The 19,650-nt window shown below is 39.6% G+C and overlaps 1 protein-coding gene across 1 annotated transcript; it reads right to left on the bottom strand.

The window, feature by feature from the left end:
• Positions 1-8,396: 8,396 nt before the first annotated feature.
• Positions 8,397-17,306, bottom strand: LOC124973488 (uncharacterized). Its single transcript, XM_047537399.1, has 5 exons — positions 17,286-17,306; positions 15,892-16,217; positions 14,384-14,617; positions 14,090-14,234; positions 8,397-8,510 (listed from the first exon to the last, which is right to left on the bottom strand). Exons 1-5 carry the CDS (start codon positions 17,304-17,306, stop codon positions 8,412-8,414), a joined length of 825 nt encoding a protein of 274 aa, XP_047393355.1. The 3' UTR covers positions 8,397-8,411.
• Between the last annotated feature and the right edge of the window lie 2,344 nt (positions 17,307-19,650).

Below are 19,650 nucleotides of genomic sequence, written 5' to 3'. Positions count from 1 at the left end.
ACAAGTATGTGTGTAACTAAGTTGGTTACATGTATGTGAAATGATCAGTTAAAGCTATTTAAGGTTTTTCCTAAGGTCAAATACTAATGTACTGATATAAAGCAACATTTAAACCATATGTTAAAATGACAAGGATTTCTTTGAAAACACTAATTTACTCTTAACATTGTATCTGTTAAGTTTTATTCTTTAGAACAATTGATCTCAAAAATGAGGGTATGTACAATTATGGCTAAACAACAACTGTTAGAGTATTGCACTATATATTACAGAGTCTAAATTTTCCTTTAAAAACTAAACTTGGTTAATATAAAAATATCAAAATAATTGTGGAGTGGTCACACTTCTTTGTATATGAAATATATTCACATCTTCCAGGTATACAAGTTTTAAAGCAGAAAACTTATCAAGCTGCTGTTCTCCAAAGTAAGCTTGTCTATAATAATAACTTTAAACTTGTAAGAATAGTGCATTTTATTGGAGATTTATTTATATCATGTAATGTTCTGTAACAGGGCCTGTTATCAATAGGATATATATTAATTTTTATGTTACTTCCTCACTGGTATAAAAATGTACATGTATTTCTAAAATTTAGGGAGAGCCTGATTTATTTAAAGGTTAATATAAGGAAACATGAAAGCATTTGTCACTTTGCTACATGAAAGAAAAGTTAAAAGCTCTCTCAACCTCTCCTTGAATCATGTTTTAGTTGTAATGTCATATTGTGTTGACAGATATTCATGTAGACTTGGGAAACAATGTATGTAAACACTGCAAAATTATGATTAAAGAGAAAGCAGGAATCAACTCCAGAACGAGAACACTTAGGATTTGTGAAGGCCCCACCTTACCTGTGATAAGACTCTTCCTCCCATCTTACAGCATGTTAGAATGGCTCCAAAATAAGTCAGACTTCAGCTCATTTAAAGTTATATTCAAAAGATTTTTTGTTGTTGTTGTTGCTGTTATAAAAATAACTGTTATCTCAAACAGCGGATATAATGTAAAGCTCAGTCAAAATTCAAGCTAGCTATTACACAAACAAAATATGCATTTACTGTTCTTAATTCCATTTTATATTTTCCTTGTAAATTCTTTAACTGTTTCCTGATTGATGTTTTGCAGAAGTACTGCTTCAAGAACAAGCAACCTAAATTAATTTGAGATAATAAGGCATCACCGACAGGAAAAATAATTTAGACTCCAACATAATAAAAGAGGGTAAATAAATGTAAAGTTATGGAAATTGAAGTTAAAGTCCTGTACTCTTACTTTATGACTGGTGAGACTGCCTTGCTTAAGATCAAACTTAGAAATCAAGACTAAAATAAAGGGGCCAAGAAAATCAGTATTTGACTCTTCCCCTCACAGTCAGCCTGAATCCAGGGAACAAGAGAATTTCTCTAAGGAGATTTGCAACTCTGGGTCATACAATCTCCTGATCAGAGATATTGATGATAGCAGTAGAGGAAGAAAAGACAATCAGTGCACCTGCTGCAGAGGAGAGTCATTGGAAAAAGGAGACATTCCTGATGCTTCCAAGGGAAGCCACCTCATCAAGGAGACCCTACATAGCAACTGACTCTAAAGGAGCTAAGAAGCTGCTCTCAAGTTCACCACAAGTGACCTCTGTGGGAACTCAGCTGACTCTGAAGAGATAGGAATACATCAATTTGACCAGCTTGGTCTTAAACACCTAGCAAAACAGTTAAAACAAAACATTCATTCCTAGGCATTTAAAAAAGAAACAATAGTTAAATGTAACTTAAGATGTACACTTGAGTTAGTCACCTAGAAAAAGGAAAGACTGGAGGCTACAAATAAGAGAATACTCAGCATGTCATTTTTCATTGTCTAGCTGCTTTTGCAGCATTAGGCTGTTCATTACAGATCAAAACTGATAATGTTCCAGTTTATACTAGTTCTTCTCAATAGTTTTGCCACCATTTTCATATTGAACACAAAAGAATTCCTCATATTCCTCAAGGTGGAACCATTGTAGAATGAGCTCATTTAAGTTACAATTACAAAAAGGGGGAGATAAGTCCCCACAAAATAACCTTAATTATGCCTTCTTTGTTTTAAACTTTTTAAATTGTGATTCTCAATGTCACACGACAGTCAAGACATATGTCTTCCGTTATCACAGGTCCATTGGGTCTGGTTTGTTGGAAAGATTTTCAAACAGGATAGTGGTAGGACCACATTATGTAATAGTGGGGGTAGAGGCCATGCTTGTATCTTTTCAGAAGGAGCATTGCACCCTATTTAGGCACCTGAACATGCCATCAAGCATGGAGGACCTGGAGTCAAGGTTTATATGGTTGAAGATCAGAGACATCAGTCCAGAACTCCAGGGAGAATAGGAAGTCAATAAGGAGAAGGAAAAGAAAGAACTAAGTGAACCAAACACTCCAACTTCCATCGTGGGGACAAGTGAGGAATCTGATTCAATAGGTTGAAAAGGTGACGGAATAAGGAGAAGAAATATTTCTAATCAAGTTTGTAGCCATGTTAACTCTATTGAGCTGTCAGGTTGCCATACCCTCAGAACCAAGAGGTGGGACCTGGAAGCAGTTCTTGGAACCATTCTAAATAATATTTAAAAAGGGGGACTTGTGGGAAGCTATTCTTATCTAGCAGAATGGGTAGTTCCATCTAATATCCTTAAGAGAATGGCTCCCCTAACTCTACCCTATCCTGTCCATCATAGAAGTTTCTCCCAATCTGGTCTCCTTTACCTGTGTGTCTGTAAATAAAAGAGAGTTGGGCTATTCCACGTTGTTAGAGATACCATAGATGGTATGGCCTCCCCTCATTTAAAAAGAGTGTTGGCTCTTGTGTGTTTATTGAGTATATAAGTTTTCAGGTAATAGATTGAAACACAGTCAACGTACTCCTCAGGCAGTTCACCCTTTTCATTCACATGGGATATGGCAGAGAAGCCCTCTCACATAATCATGGAGATAAAACCTAAGTTGGATGTCAATGTTTTTAAAATTCACTGCTGTAAAAGATGCTTAAGGAGAAAGTGACATGCTGAGAACATGGAATAAACACCTGTGGAGCTGGATCTACTGAAGGAGTAATCAGTGGACTCCTACATGCAGCAGCAGCAAACTTGTGACCTGAGTTGGGGTGTACTCAGTGCTGGAGTACTTGACTAGCATGCACAAGGCAAGATCAGGTCCCCAGCACCAGAAAGAATAGAGAAAGCAACTCAATTAAGCAAAGGGCAAAATATATTTTGAAAAGATGCCTCAGCAAACAATATGTACAAATAACATTTAATGTTACTTTTTAACATGCCTAAGTCCAAAAAACAAGATGAGACTCAAAAATAAGTATGAGAGTGGTGGTCCCAGAGTCTTCAACAGTCCAAGAAGGCATCCAGGACAAGGAAGAGGACAGCTGTGGGCCAGATAAGGACACATGTCAATGTTCCCAGCTGCTAGGAGGCTGAGGCAGGGTGACCACAAGTTTGAGGCCAGCTTCATCCCATCTCAAAATTAAAATTAAAAGGGCTACGATGAAGTTCAGTAGTGGAGCAGCCCTGGGTGAAATCTCAAGGACAGGAGGAAGGAAAGGAGGAAGAAGGAAGTATTTGAAAATCTGTACATGAGACTTCTGTGGAGAGGATTAAACATACACAATGTGAAATGAAATGTAGAAAGGCACAAAAGGCTGAATTGTGAGGTCATGGAATAACAATTGACTTTTAAGAAGGAAGAGTGGGCAGCAACGTTGTGAGAAAAATCAAAGAAATCCATGGTCACATCACATAGTGGGGACTACAGAACTGACTAGGGAGGGTGTGTACAGGAAGGGTGACCTGAGTCTGTACATACATGTGCACATGCATATGCATGTAAAAGTGTGTACACACGCATGTGTGGTGGCAGGTGGCAAAACTCACTCATCCCAGGAATTTCCTTTGTTATATCAATAGGTGCTTAATAAAGCACTCACATGGGTACCATGCCATGTTTGATTGCCTCTGTGATCCTGCTTTGGTGCTTAGTTGGTACTTGGTGCATAGAAGGAAACATAATACTATTTGTTGGAAACAAATGGTAATAATACCATTGTGATTAATTTAGCTATATGATGAGACTTTAATAGAAATTAAAAGGTCATTCCTATATTTAAATGGTTTTTCTGTTCCTGTTTTTAACTAAAATTATTAAAATAAAAATTTTCCAAGTAAACTTCAGCCTAATCGAACTGGACTAACAAAAACTTGGAATATGACATCCGAATAAATGTTCTTATGATGATCAGTAAAATTCTAGAATCTTAGAGCTTGAAGGATTTTAATTTACATACACACATTAGAAAGCAATTCTTGGTTCTGAATTGGTTAACACCTGGACACTAAACACAAACAAGTCACACCAATTTACATCTGGGTATCAAGGAACTGAGAAGCCAAGTGTGGGGTCAAATGCCTGCAATGCCAGTGGCTCATGAGGATATAGCATGAGGATTCCATGCTAAAAGCAGGTCTCAGAAAGTTAACCAGTCTCTTGGAAACGTAGCAAGATCATGACACAAACAAAACAAAACAAAACAGAAAAAGGACTATGGATGTGGCTCAGTGCTTAAGGACTTCCAATAGAAAATAACAATAATAATTTCCCTTTTTTCTTTTCTGTTCTCTAACCCTAGTAATTAAATTTGGAACCTCTCCAAATTTTAATTTTGCCACAACACATAAAGACATAAGATATTTGAGGAGACACAAAACATAAGAATTACACATGGGCATGGAAAAAACATTTATAATTATGAGCCTGGAGGTTTAAAATACAAGAAAATTGAATCTAATAACATATAAAGAGAAATTTAACCCAGAAAAGAATGTTTTTTCACATTTTCAAACTGATATAAAGCTTATGTCCATCCCAGGTGCATTTCCAACATCTCTGAACAGACAAGAAATGAAGGCACACACACCCCTACAGTGCTTTTCTCAAGAATGAGATCACTTGCTGAAAGCAACACACAAGTGTGATTCCAACGGCTAAGGAGGCTGAGGCAGGAGGATCACAAGTTCAAAGATCACAAGTTCAGCAATTTAGTGAGGCCCTAAGCAATTCAATGAGACTATGTCTCAAAAGTTTTCAAAATTTAAAAATGACTGGTGGTTAAGCATCTCTGGGTTCAATCCCAGGTACAAAATAAATAAATAAATAAATCATTCAAGTCTGAGTGGATCCGAAACATGTGCACGCTGCACTTCATTTCTGCACAGGCTTTTTTCTAGTGAGCTCTCCTATGGTGTTCAAAGAGAAGGGGAACGTTGAAAGTGTTACCACATTTCCTGAAGGGCAGAAGGGAATTCCCTGATGTGGATCCTTTTATGTCTTTGAAGAAAACAGTGAAAGTTGAATACTACCTGCATTGTTTATCCACAGGTTTTCCTACAGAGGAGTCCTTTCACACAACTGAACAATCTAGAACATCTGAAGTCTTCACATTTCTTACTTGCATAGGTTTTATTTTTTTGACAAAGTCTTTCAACATGAATCTTCCTAGTACTTGAAAGGAACTAGGAAAACTGGAAGGTTTCCCACATTTCTCACATTCACAGGGCTTCTCTCCACAAGGACTTTCATAGATGACAAGAAAAATGAAACATCATACATTCAGGGTGTTTGTTTTTCAGTGTGAATGAAGTTCCTTTGAAGGCAATTGAAAACAGAATGATTTGTCATATTTTTTACTTTAAAAATTTTGTTCAGTCAGATGGGGTAGCAGACACATGTAATCCCAGTAATTCAGGAAAAATCACAACTTTGACTCCAGCCTCAGTAACTTTGCAAGGCTCTAGCAACTTAGCAAGTCTATGTCTCCAAATAAAAAATAAAAGAACTGGGAATGTAGGTTAATGGTAGAGCACCTCAGGATGAAACCCCCAGAACAAAAAAATTATTCAGCAATACGGACCATTCAAGTCTTTGTAACTGACAAGGAATATTCATTTACCACATTTTACATTCAAAGGAATTTTCTGCAGTAAAGTTCTTACTGCTTAGGAGTGAAATGGTAATAAAACTTTTACCTCTTGTTTTCATCAGTAGAATTTCTCTCTAGTATGAGTTCATTTGTGTAAGTTAAACTGACTGGATCTAGCAAAGCCTTTACCACATTATTTATATTCACAGGGCTTCTGTCCAGAATGAGTTCGTTCATGTGAGTGAAGGTTAGAGGAACAAGTAAAGGCCTTCCCACATTGTTTACATTCATAGGGCCTCTCTCCAGTGTGAGCTCATTCATGTAATTGAAGTTTAGAGGAAGTAGTGAAGGCTTTCCCACACTGATTACATTTATAGGGTTTCTCTCCATTGTGAGATTGCTCATGTGAATGAAGGTGAGAAGAAGTAGTAAAGGCTTTCCTACATTGTTCACATTTATAGGGTTTCTCTCCAGTATGAGTTCATTTATGCATCTGAAGAGGAACAAATGAAGGTTTTCTCACACTGTTCACATTTAAAGGGTTTCTCTCCAGTGTGAGTTTGTTCATGTGTGTGAAGGAGAGAGGAACTAGTGAAGGCTTTCCCACATTGTTCATATTTATAGGGTTTCTCTCCAGTATGAGTTCGTTTATGTGTTCAAAGTACAGAGGAACTCATGAAGCCTTTCCCACACTGTTCACATTTATGGGGCTTCTCTCTGGTATGAGTTTGTTTATGTATGTGAAGGTAAGAGAAACGAGTAAAAGCTTTTCCACATTGTTCACATTTATAAGGTTTCTCTCCAGTATGAGTTTGCTCATGTAGTTGAAGGTGAGTGGAAGTAATGAAGGCTTTCCCACATAGTTTATGTTTATAGGGCTTCTCCACAGTATGAGTTCATTTATGGATCTGAAGGGAAGAGGAATCAGTGAAGGTTTTTCCACATTGTTCACATTCATAGCACTTCTGCTCTGTATGAGTTCACTGAGGTCTTACAAAATAACCTTGATGTGTGAAGGCTTTTCCACACCATTCATATTGATAGAGTTTCTCTCCAGTATGTGTTCTTCAGTGTATTTTTAAAAAACTGGGATAAACAAAGTATTTCCCACATACTTCACATTTAAAAGGTGCATTCCCAGTGTACATGACTATGTGCCCTTGAAGACTTGGGAGTGAAATAAAGGTTTGAGCACAGTATTTACATTCATAGGGTTTCTCTCCAGTATGTGTTCTTTTATGTATTCTAAATAAACTGTGATAGGGAAAGGCTTTCCCACATACCTTACATTTGAAAGGTTTATCTCCACTGTGTGTGATCATGTGTCTTTGAACACCTGTCAGAGACAAAAGGGTTTCACCACACTCTATGCAGTCATAGGGTTTGTGCCCAGTATGAATTTCTTCATGACTTTGAATGGAACTGGAATAACTGAAGACTTTCCCACATAATGCACTTTTAAAAGGTCCATTTCCAGTTTGTATTAACATTTGTGATGAAATAATTTCAAGAGAAGCCAGAGATTTCCTGTGGTGTTTAAATTCACGTGTATCCTCTTCATATTCCTCATGCTTGTAGGGTTTGTGTCCAGAGTGAGGTATGATCTGCCTATGAAGGAATGAATGACCCATTAAGTCTTCTGCACACAAAATGCATTCACATGGATTGACTCTATTAAAGATTTTCTTTGTCAGGTTAAGAAAAGGAAAGAATCTAACTAAAAGCTTCCCCACACTATCTTATTTCCCTTCGAGTTTTACCGTATGACTTCTATAAAGAATGACCAGCACATTATCAATGATTGGTTCATTTATGATTTTCTAATTATCAAATTACATTACATTACTGTTACATTAGGTAAAGATTAGAATTTCTAACTTGTTCAAATTATCTGAAAATAAATAGATTGAAAGGAAACAATCCTTTTCCACACAGCTTCCATATGTATATCAGTATTCTCCAAATAGTGATATGCATACATGCAGAAAAATACCACTTTTTATATATCAACTACTTTGAAAAGACTCAATATCTTTTATAGTTGAGTATCTATTTCTGATAAGAATTATATAAAAATAAACACATTTCACAATATGAATATTTCTTTGGTTAGTTTATTTCAATAGTTATATGACATTCTGATTCCCTCAAGGACATTGTTTCCTCCTGTGAGTACAATTACCTTAGATTGCTTCCAGAATTTTTGATCTGGTCTTCTATGCTGTTGTCTTCCCATTTGTTTCCTAAAATGAAACCCCACAACAATTATTATGAATTATTAAGAAATAGAAAAACTTTGTCAAATTCTGGGTGCCTTTTATGCTGCAATTATTCACCAAAGAATTCTCTTTCACATCCTATATAAAGGACCAAAACAAACACTAATTCTCTCTTTCATTGAGTAAAGAAATATCATTATTACCTAGAGAAGCAAGGTTTCTGAAGACTTCCTAAATCACATCTCTGTAAAAGTTTTTCTGGGAAGGATCCAGCAAAACCCACTCCTCCTGGGTGAAGTTCACAGCCACATCCTCAAAGGTCACTGAGACCTAAAATATCCCATAAAAGTGTAGTGGAGAGATGGACAACATGAGGAATCTACACTCAACATGTATGATGCTCACATGATACTCTGGCCTCCAGACTAATTCCATGATTTAGTCCATACAATGTTTACTGCACTGAATTCCACACAGCCATTGCAACACTAGAACTGGGCCACTCAAAAGGCAAACAGTAGAGTGTTTCACACCACTCTTGGTGGTGAGTTCACAGGAACTAAGATGAGTTCCCAGGTCACTCCTAACTTCTTTATTGGTTGCATCTCTATTGCATGTACTAACAAAGTCTTGTGTAGTAGACAATTAGCACATCTGGGATTACTTACCCTAGGAAAATAAAACTGATCAAGTAGGATATTGCTGAACCCAGAAACTCAGATTCTGCCAACCACAATGGTTCACAGTGCCTACACAGTTACTAAAAACATGGTATATACTGATCTTCTGTTTTCCTTGTGAAAGTCTATTGTTCCATATTTACAGAAGTGCCTAGAATCAGACCCCATCCAAACTCCCTGGGCATGTGTCAGTAGTGTGCTTCCCTCATGGAAAACATTTCAACCAGGTGATCAAAATGTGTTAACTGGGGATTGAGCTTATCCTGTGTGAATACAACAAAAGAACAACTAGAACTTCACAGGTACTTTAATCCAGACCAAATTTAGCTAACTAGGAAACAAGTAAAATGATTAATAAACAGAACAGCTGGAGAATTTCTAGAGGTAAATGTCAAAGCAGAATAGGGTAAGATACATTTTGTCTTAGAAATAACTCAATGGCCCCAAGATGTCACCTGGTCCAAACATCAGCCTTAAAACATTTTATAAGTCTATAAAGCACTCTTCTTGACTGTGGAAACTACTCTTCAAAAGCACATGGGAAAAATGATGTCCAATGACTGTCTAATTCTTCTGAACAGCAGATGATTCACTTGCATCATGAAAAATCATGTGCCGCATCCCCATGTTCTGCTCAATGACACTTTGATCGTGGATTGGTCACAAGTCCAATGGTTGTCCTACTGTAAACGAGTTTCCTTGTGCTTGTAATGATGTTGGTACAAATAAACGCCAGGCAGGAGCACTCCCAGGATGCAGTAAAGGAGCAGATTTGCAGCACAGAATCCTCAACTATCCAACGCAGTCTGGGTGTGAAACACCCACTCCACATACATTTGTGTAGGCATGCTATGATGTCTGCACAGCACCGGTACAGCCAAATAGATCAACCAGCAGAATGTGTCGCTGTCATTGACATACAACCATACCCACGAACTTAAAACATGCGATACTCTCAGCAGTACAGCACCTGCTGAAGTCAGCAAGAGACGAAGGGAAAGCTTTCAGTGGGTTGCGTTTAGCAAATGGAAAAAATATGAGTGGCAGCAGTTGTCATAGAGACAGATCTCGATGATGGTTCAGGCACACTGGAGTCTAAGTGGCAAAAGTCATTGCATTCTCCTATTCTGTAGACAAAATCCATTTATTACACATTCAAATGTGAATGACTAAAACACTTTAAGATGCTTACAGAACATTTAGTTTTATTTTCATTTTAAATTTCTTTATGGAGGGGGAACGTAAAAACACAAAAATCAGAAGGGATCATATTCAGAGGCACTTAACCAGCGAACCACATTCGCAGTACCTTTTTCTTTTTTTTTTTTTTTTTTTGAGACATGGTCTCACTAATTTGCTCAAGGACTCATAAGTTGCTGAGGCTAGTTTTGAAACTTGAGATTCACCTACCTTTGCTTCTCCAGCTGCTCAGAATACAAGCATGCACCATTTTACCCAGTGTAAATCTACTTTCATACAGAAATAAGCTGAACAATTCTATAAAAATCATAAGTAGTAAAGAAAAAGATCAGCAATCACACCAACACCATACAATAGGGAGCCTGGAACCATCACAGTACTACCATAAAAGAGAACACAACACAGAGCCTGGAACAATCATGGTATCACCATAAAGGAGAATACAACAGAGAGATTGGAACCACCAGAGTACTACCATCAAATAGAACAGAACAGAGAGCCTGGAACCACCACAGTACTACCATCAAATAGAAGGGAACAGAAAGCCTGGAACAGCCACAGTACTGCCATAAAATAGTACAGAACAGAGACCAGCAATAAACTCACATAAATACAGTCAGCTGATCTTTAAAGATGGAAAGTCATTTACATCCAAGAATGACAAGAACTTAGGGGAGAGGGACCTGCTCCACGTGCATACCCTGCACAGAAGAGTGGAAATAAAAGAACTGCAGAGGTCTCAGGAAAGCAATGTACAGAGGAGTAGAAGTCATTCAGGTGAGCAAACTCCTCAGGACAACAGGCCCCTCTTTGAATGGCTAAGAAATGGTCTGCAACTCCTCTGTCCTTGAGGCCTGGAGATATTATAAAAACACTTGGTACTAGTGGACTCTGAGAAGTAAGTTATATGATCTACATATGCGAAAAGCTAAATTCATGATGTAACCTGATGAAACTTGATATGATCTTGGAATACATAAAAAAAAAAACTGAACTGACTTTCCAAGGCACGCTGCTTCTTGTTGTTCACCAAGCTGTGTGCCTGCCTCTTTATTGCTCTCCCCTTAACCTATACAGTTGGACCCAAATTAACCTTTACAAAGAACCATCAGAACAAGAATGTCATTAGGTCCAAAATCCCTGAAAACACATGTATCATTTACATAGCATGAATGAAGAGAAAACCTCATATATAAAAACTCTGTATGAAAGAAACTGCAAACTTCTAATGAGAGTTTCAAAGACAAAGCAAATAATGTGGAGATATTTCATGACCACCAAGGGGAAACCTCAGTATCACCAGCAATTCTTAACAATTTCATTTATGGATTTAATTAAATACCAAGAAAAAGATTCTAAGTTATGTTTTCAATAATGAAAGACCCAGAACAACCACCACAGTAATGAACAATAAATTCACAGGATGGCAGTTCCTGAGGCTAAAACCTACTAAAGCTATAATCATCAAGACAGTGTGGTATTTGGCACCATATAAAGCCCACAGATCTTTGACAAAGGAACAAAGGAAGATCAATGGAAAATATGCTCTCTTAGAAAATGTTGCCAAAGCTCCTTGATATTAACATGCAAAGAAATAAAACACCAACTTTATGAGTGTCACAAAGACACTTCTAGTGGAATCTCAATCTAAAAGTAGGACAGAGGGCTAGGGTTTCAGCTATAGCACAGCACTCATGTGGCACATAGGAGTCCGTGGGTTCAATTCCCAGCACCAAAAAATTGCCTATACACCCTAAAAGTAAAGGCAAAGTTTCAAACTTCACAAAAAATAATAGATGCACTTAAAGATAAATCTAAGTTTGGCATGATGGTTTCATATGCAATACCAAAAACATGAACTGTGCGTGGAAAACCAGTAAATTGAACTTACAAACTTTCTATTTTAAAAAAGATACACATAAGAGAATGAGAAGACAAATTGGAGAACTGCACAAATGTTTTCAAAACATATAATGACACTGGACTGGTAGTCTAAATACATGAATCACACTCAGTAAGAAAGCAAGCATGCGACTTGGAAATGGACAGAAGATCTGCACATACATTCATTCAAAGAATCTAGACAGCAATTACATGCTTGAGACAATGTTCATCAGACTGTCATTAGGAAACTGAAAATCACACAATGAGGTACCAGCATATGTCCACTGGAGTGGCCAAATTCCAAACACTGAAAGATGGTAAAAACAAGAACCAGCAAGAACTCTTTCCTTGCTGACATGAATGGAAGGAGAACAGCCTCTCAAGACAGTGTGTCATGCTCTCACATAGAAAACAGGGTGCACTCTACAGTAAAGTCATCACACTTGCAGGTGTGTCTACCCACATGAAATCAAAAATATGTTCATAGAAAACCTCACAGCAGTACTAAAGCAGCCATACCCATAACTGCCCACAGCTAGAAGAGCAAGGAGGATACAACTTTCAATAGCTGAATGGACAAACTATGGTATAACCACATCAAAAACATCATGCAGAAAAGGAGCTACCCAGCCTGGAAAGACACAGACCCTTAAAGGCATTCTGGTAAGAGACAGAAGTCTGTCTGAAGTGGTCAAGTGCAGTAAGATTCCAAGTCAACAATGTTCTGGGAAAGGCAACCTCATAGAGGCACTAGAAGGACCCATGGGTGCCAGGGACTTAGGTAGCAGAGGGAAGAGGGGAAGGGGAGGAGTGATGAACAGGTGGAGCACAGGACTCTCAGGGCAGTGACGCTTCTGTATGATAGCACAGTAGAATCTTCTGTATGATGGATGCATGACACACACAATCACACCACACAGAGGAGGCACCCTGAGGTAAAGTATGGAGTTTCTTCACCAACTCTCATCAGCAATGACATGTTTCTTCACCAACTCTCATCATCAAATGTAGGAAACTGGTTCTGGTTCTGTCAGTATGAAATACACTACATCACTGCAAGAAATTAATAAAGTGGAAACTATAAGCTGGATGGAAGGGGAGTTTGATACTATGTGTAATGGTTAATTTGAACTGTCAACTGGATTAAGAGCTGCCAATGATGCTTCTGGGTGTTACATGAGGGTATGCCTAGGAATGACTGGCATGTGGGATAGCAAACGGAAGTGGAGACCCAATAGGATGGTGGATTGGATGGAATAAAACTTGACAGAACAAGGGAGCAGTGGCAGATATAAGCTTGATTCTTCTCAAATGGGTTCTTGACTGCTACTGTGCTTGCCTGAGGAGACTCTCCCTTCTTCACTTCTCCAAAGCAGACTCTGCCATTGATTCTCCCCAGGGATATACAGAAGTCTTCAGTCTCAGATTAGGGTAGCACCATTGATGCCTCTTGTTCTGAGGCTTCAGCCTCTTCAACTACACAGTTACTGCTTCTCAAGCTCTCAAGCCTGCAGGCAGCCTGTGTGGACCATCCAGCTTCTGGTCTTGGAAGGAAATCTAATAAATCCCCTTTTCATAATCATTTCTCCTGTTCATTCTTTTCCTCTAGAGAACCCTAATACTCCATGTATGCCTAAAATTGCTCTGAAAAACAAAGTCTGTTTAATAAAGAAGTGAATAAACTACCATTCCATGGAAGATTCACGAGTATATACATAAGAAACAACATTATATATACTGAATATGTTTTCCATAAAAATGCAAAAATAAGGTAAAAAGGAAGATTTATATATATAAATTTCAAAACTGTGGAAAACAGGATAGAAACGGATTTTCAATACTGTTTCTGTCTAGAAAAAATTGGGATGATCGTTCTTTAAAAGTCATTCCAACTGCTGGATGTGGTGGTGTTCACCTGTAATTTCAGCAACTGTGGAGTTTGAGGTAGGAAGATGGGAAGCTTGAGCCCAGTCTCAGCAACATAGCAAGATATTCAGAAATTTAGTGAGAATTCATCTTAATCAGAAATACAAAGGGGGCATAGGGACTGCACCATTCTGTCCATCCAGGTCTACACAAAAGTGTACAGAGACATGTCAGGCTCAAGGGCCAGGAAAGGTCCCTGTCAGCCGGGCATCCTCCCACCTGGTCCTGCTTACTGAAATACTCCATGGCCATCCTCCCAGGAGACCTGGAACATGACTCCAGTCTATGAGGCTTTTCGGGTTTGCACAGCAATGCACTGGGGTGGGTGGTTCTTATGCTCTGGGAGATTTCTGTTCCTTTACACCTGTAAGAGAATGCAAGGGACAGGAATCCTGCTGACCTGCCCCTCAACACCAGCAGCCACAGTCTCACTGTCCACCTGTCTCCAAGGAATGGAAACTCGAACTGGGGGAGACATGTCCCAAGAGGCAGGTGTCTAGAAGAGGCCTGTACCTGGAGTCCTCAGCCCCGGGGTCTCCAATGGCTCCCCTAACAGGATGTACCCAACACCTCCCGTTGTCTTCTATGAGCAGCTGACCCAGGTCCTGAAATTCCCTGAACCTTGCAGGGCACAGTGCAGCTGGGCACCTTGCAGCAGCCCCAGGAAAGTATAGAGGCTCAGGACATAGTGCCTGTGAGGTGTCCAAAGGAACTTCTGCCCAAGAAATTCTGATACAGTGTCTGCATCTAAGGAAGATGAAAGGAAAAGCACAAGGTTTTTACAGATGTGAACTGATGTACTATATGAAGTTGCATCTGCATCAAGGAACCTTCAGACTACTTGACTTTGGCTGACTAGACCACCTTGAGGGTGTTACAACAAGCTTCTGTATGGGGAGCAAAGATTACCTTGGGGAGGTATCTTAAGCCCTTTAATAGTCAATTACCTTCACTTCTCTATCAGACCAATATGGTCATTAATATTTGGATCAAAGTGAACTATTTTCCACAGGTGGGGTGGCCAGTGCCTTTAATGACAACCGCTTGAGAAGGTGAGGCAGGAGGATCACTTGTTCCAGGCCAGTCTGGGCAACATAGACTCACCCTGTCTGAAAATAAAATTGAATAGGGCTGGAGAAGAAGGTCAGAATGAATAAGACATTATGAACCTTTGTGCATATGTGACTACATGAGTGGTGTGAATCTACATCATGTATAACCAGAGAAAGGAAAAGTCATATTCTATCTAGGTATGATGTGTCAAAGTGCTATCCACTATCAGGTATCACTAAGGAAAACAAATAAATAAATAAGGGCTAGGGATGTAGCCCAGATGCAATATCCCTAGTACGAATACCCAACTGCCTTATTTCCTTTAAAGCAGTTATTTTACCTACACACAGGGAAGTGTCAAGTGGTTATTCTTTCTCCTCAAGAGAAATATTCACAAACAGAACACAAACGATTTAAAAAGTGTTATTCTTCCCAGGGGTATTGGCACAGCCCTGGAATCCCAAAGACTCTGGAGGTTGAGGCATGAGGATCACAAGTTGGAAGCCAGTCCATGAAACAAGTGGGACCAGAATTCAAAATTTTAAAACAGCCTGGACTGGGGATGTAGCTGAGAAAGGTTCCCTAGTGTTGATCTCCAAAACAGAAACAAATATTCTTTGCAATATTTCACTCGGGGAGAAATGAAAACTAATGGACTGTGTCCATTTGAAACCCAGGAAGAAGAACATCTGGTCCACAATCCTGTGAAGTGGAGAGCAGACAGCAGTTCAGATGGCAGGCAGGAGACTGCAATTTTAAGGGCCTACAGCAGCCTTGGGAGGAGCTAAACTGGTGGAAGGAGAGTGGATTGAGAACCTGCTTCCCACACAATTGGAAGGGAGCCTGCGGGAACCGGCAGGAGGGGAGGGGGCGCCAGGGACCTGAGCCGCCCAGCCCGCCCGCGGAGGCCAGGCCAGGGCCCAGGGTCACCCGCCAGCGGGGACACAGCGGTATTGTCCGCAGCTGACCTCAGGCCCGCCACCCAACTCTCCAAGGGGGACCGGGGGACACGACCCAGCGCCACCCGCCAACTCCACAGCTCACCCGCTCGCGAGGCCCAGGCAGGTGCTGGCCGGGTCCCATCAGCCCTGGCCGCACACTCACCATTGTTCGCTTCCGTGGTAACCCGGCGTCCTCTCCAGGGACCTGCCAGCACCGCAGCTCGCGGGGTCACAGACTGCGCAGTCAACTGGACCCCAGAGCACAGCACGCGGGGTCTGGAAAGGAGAAGCAGCGCTGGTGAGGAAGAAAAGCCCGCGAAACCCGGAGGCCCGCCCTTCTGCTCCGTGCGCACCTGATTGGACAGGTCCACCCAGGCTTATCCGATGGACCGCCTCTAGACACGCCCCAAGACTTGAGTGACAGTTCCGTCATCCAATCACTGGCTGAAGTAGGCCAGAGTGACAGATTCTCGGCCCAGCCCTGTCAGGCGGAGCTTCCTTGGGGACTCTTCTGGAAGGGAGCCCTTGCTTGGAACCCAAGACAGAAGGTCACTTCTGGGTCACAGCCAAGGCTCAGGGCTCAGGACAGAGAGTGGATGTGAAGAGTCAGTGGAATTTTCTAGCCCACTTGATGGCCACCTTTGGCGGGCTGGCCTTTGTTCCGGCTGCTCAGCTCTGCCCCCTACAGTTGCCCAACTTCCAACCTAACACCTATATTTAAAAAAATTAGGACAGTGTTCTACAAATTAATTATTTTAACTATTTTGGTGTGCTCTTACTGAAAGCATGTTGTAAATTTCCATATAAGAATAGCACAAGTAATTTTCAAGTGTTTAACTGGAATCATGAAATTCATAGAAGATAATTTAGTAAGCAGAAAGCAGTAATAAGATTATAAAGGGAGTTATATAATCAAAAATCATTCATGGAAAATCAAACGTTGAAAACAAAAATAGCAAAAACAAAACAATACAGAATCCAAGTACGAAATAGGAATCACATCCTTACTGAAACTTGGACTCTGGGTGTTCACTTCATTCTGCAGCTTCACCTGTTGGACACAGCATGCTCCCAGGCAATGTGCCCTGCTTCCTGTATTACCTCATCTCCCTGCCCAGCCAGAGAGCACATTTGTGAATGGGCTGGAAATCACATCCTGTTTTCTCTGTTTCATGCCCCAGGATTTCTGCTGAATGCTGTGATTCAAAATTTAACTCCTTGTCCTCAAAGTCCTCTTCAGATCTATTTCTGAAGCACAGTTCTCTCCTCCAACATGATGAATAAAATAAACAATTAAAATGTATAAGTACCTTTCATTACACCCACATTCAAATCTCATTGCCTTGTTAACCCATGTCCAATTGTCATCAATGAAGAAGTCACTTTCTGTGTAAACTTCTTGAATCTTTCAAGCAAAATACCTCTTCCACGCTCCTCTTCATCTTCACCTCTTAGAGATCTCTATGAAGACTCAGAGAAGCCATGGGTCCCGTCTCCCTTCACCTGTGGACTAAGTACAGTGATTTGCTCTTATACATTATGGCCTCCCTGAGAGCCAGACAACAGAGGCTGAGTCAGTAATGACAAAAGACAGACTGGGCCAAGGTTGAGGAGTGAGTCAGTCAGGTATTGAGATGTTCTCAAGGCATGTCAATGGTTGACATGCTGCAGAAAGAAACAAATGCATTCACTAGATTGTCTCAGAATTATTCTGTCCCTATGTTTTATATGTTCTTATTCAGTATATACATATAAATGCCCCATAGGAATGTTTCTCAATACGTTAATTTCTTTCCCAGTTTGTTTTATATTAGCAAAAGGTACAGTACTATAAAATAAACCTAAATGAATAAAAACATAATATGACATTCCTATAATATCAAATATATGGAATTTGTTAACATATTAGATGTATTATGTGTGTTCAAATTGTTTTCTTTCATTTGGAAATGCCCATTAAATTATGAAAGTTATCTCCTGTTCAATAGTCCATAAAGAGTATTTTCTTACTGTATTTTTTGAAATGTGATTAAAAATTATTCAGCAATTAGGTCTGGGGCTGTAGCTCAGAGGTAAAGTGATTGCCCCATGCTCAAACTCCAGCACACACACACACACAAAAATCAGCAATTAAAATGATATTGCATGTAGTGTCAAGCATGTTCACAAATTTCCCATGGTTTTTATGAGATGAAGTAATTATTTCATCTTTCAGGAAAAATAGACTTGGTCCATTTTAAATTTCTAAGGTCTTCAAAATGTTTGAGTTCTTAAGATTCCTAGTAAAGACTTTCCTGGAAGGCAAACTGTATCGATATTTCAATATCCTTGCATGTGAAGACTTGGGGTCCTTGGTGAGTTTAACAAACTGCCTTTGAATGGTACAGCAGGTCATGTCTGCCCACTCTAGGCCATGTCTGTGGCTCCCATAGAGGACTCAACAACCTTGACCTGAAGGAGGTGCTGATAATTCTGATTTGTGTGGAGCATGGGCTTGGAGAGAATACCTACAAGAAAGAAGTATTTCTTGGTTGGTGCACACTGGAGTCAGTTTCCAGGACATGACACACTGGAGACAGGAACATGGTGCATTGAGCCTGAGAAACCATGCAGGCCATGGTCTGAGTCTCAGGAGAAAACCATCCCGGGATCCCTGAATGACAGGAGTATGGTGATGGCACGTTGGCAATTCAGGTTGTTGTGTCCAGATGGAGAAGTCCTGAGGGAGAAACCCTCTCAACTCCTACCCAACGAAGTATTCCTGCCAAAGGAAGGTCCTGACAAACCATTGTTGTCCCCAAGGGTGCCATGGAGGGAGGTGATGATCACCTCACACTCCCCAGAAGAACCCTAGTACCAAGACTGGAGTGATACAAAACTTTATGGTTTTTCTAGAGGGAAACATGAGAGTACAAACTTTAATAAATGGAGGTGTTATTCTAGTATGTTAAAACGTGTTTGTTCAATTCATATGATTAAATCTTAAATGGTGCTGTTCTTTGATATAGTAGATATTTTTAGTCATTTTGATAAAGAAGCTCCATGCTGTGTCCCCAAGACCCAGAATTTGCTGACAGACCTCGATGTGGGTCCAGATGTTGGCCTGGCTTACAATCCCAAACACTCAGGAGACTGCTGCAGGAGGATCTCTTGACCTCAGGGCTCGGAGGCCAGCGTGGCTATGTAGTGTGATACGGTCTCAGGAAAATTTGTAAGTGATCTGCAAAATTAACTAGGAAAACTTTTCATGCCTATGGATAGGATATGGGTGAGCTTAATTGATTCATACTTTTTTATATATGTGGTAAAATATATTTAATTGAAGAATCAAGTACTTTGATATAGAAAATATTTGTATTAAATAAATTATTCTCTGGATTTCAAACAGACTCAAATGGCATCAATTTTATGGTGAATTTTACCAGGCAATAATAATTATTAAATATAGGACTGAGAATAAGTAATACCTATTTGAACTGAAATAAATCAAGAAAAGATAATCAGTAATCAACAGCTGTTCATATATAGAAGAAAGGATTAAGGCTCTGATGGATAGTAGTTAATGGTTCTATAGAATGGAAGTAAAATTGTATAATAAAAATAAAAATCTTACTTCAAACTACAAGTATTTTAAGACTATTTCATAGAGACATGAGCATTTCTCTTATATTCTAGATTGTGTGTATTCTCTTCACTCCAGGAATGAAATAATATTTCCATGTACAATACATTGCTGAGTGGACTTGCAAACACGTTCTGGGGAATGAGGCAGAAAGTTTATCTATG

The sequence above is a fragment of the Sciurus carolinensis genome (assembly GCF_902686445.1).
Source record: "Sciurus carolinensis chromosome 19 unlocalized genomic scaffold, mSciCar1.2 SUPER_34, whole genome shotgun sequence".
Lineage (NCBI taxonomy): Eukaryota > Metazoa > Chordata > Mammalia > Rodentia > Sciuridae > Sciurus > Sciurus carolinensis.
This window is presented reverse-complemented; position numbering and strand designations above follow the sequence as displayed.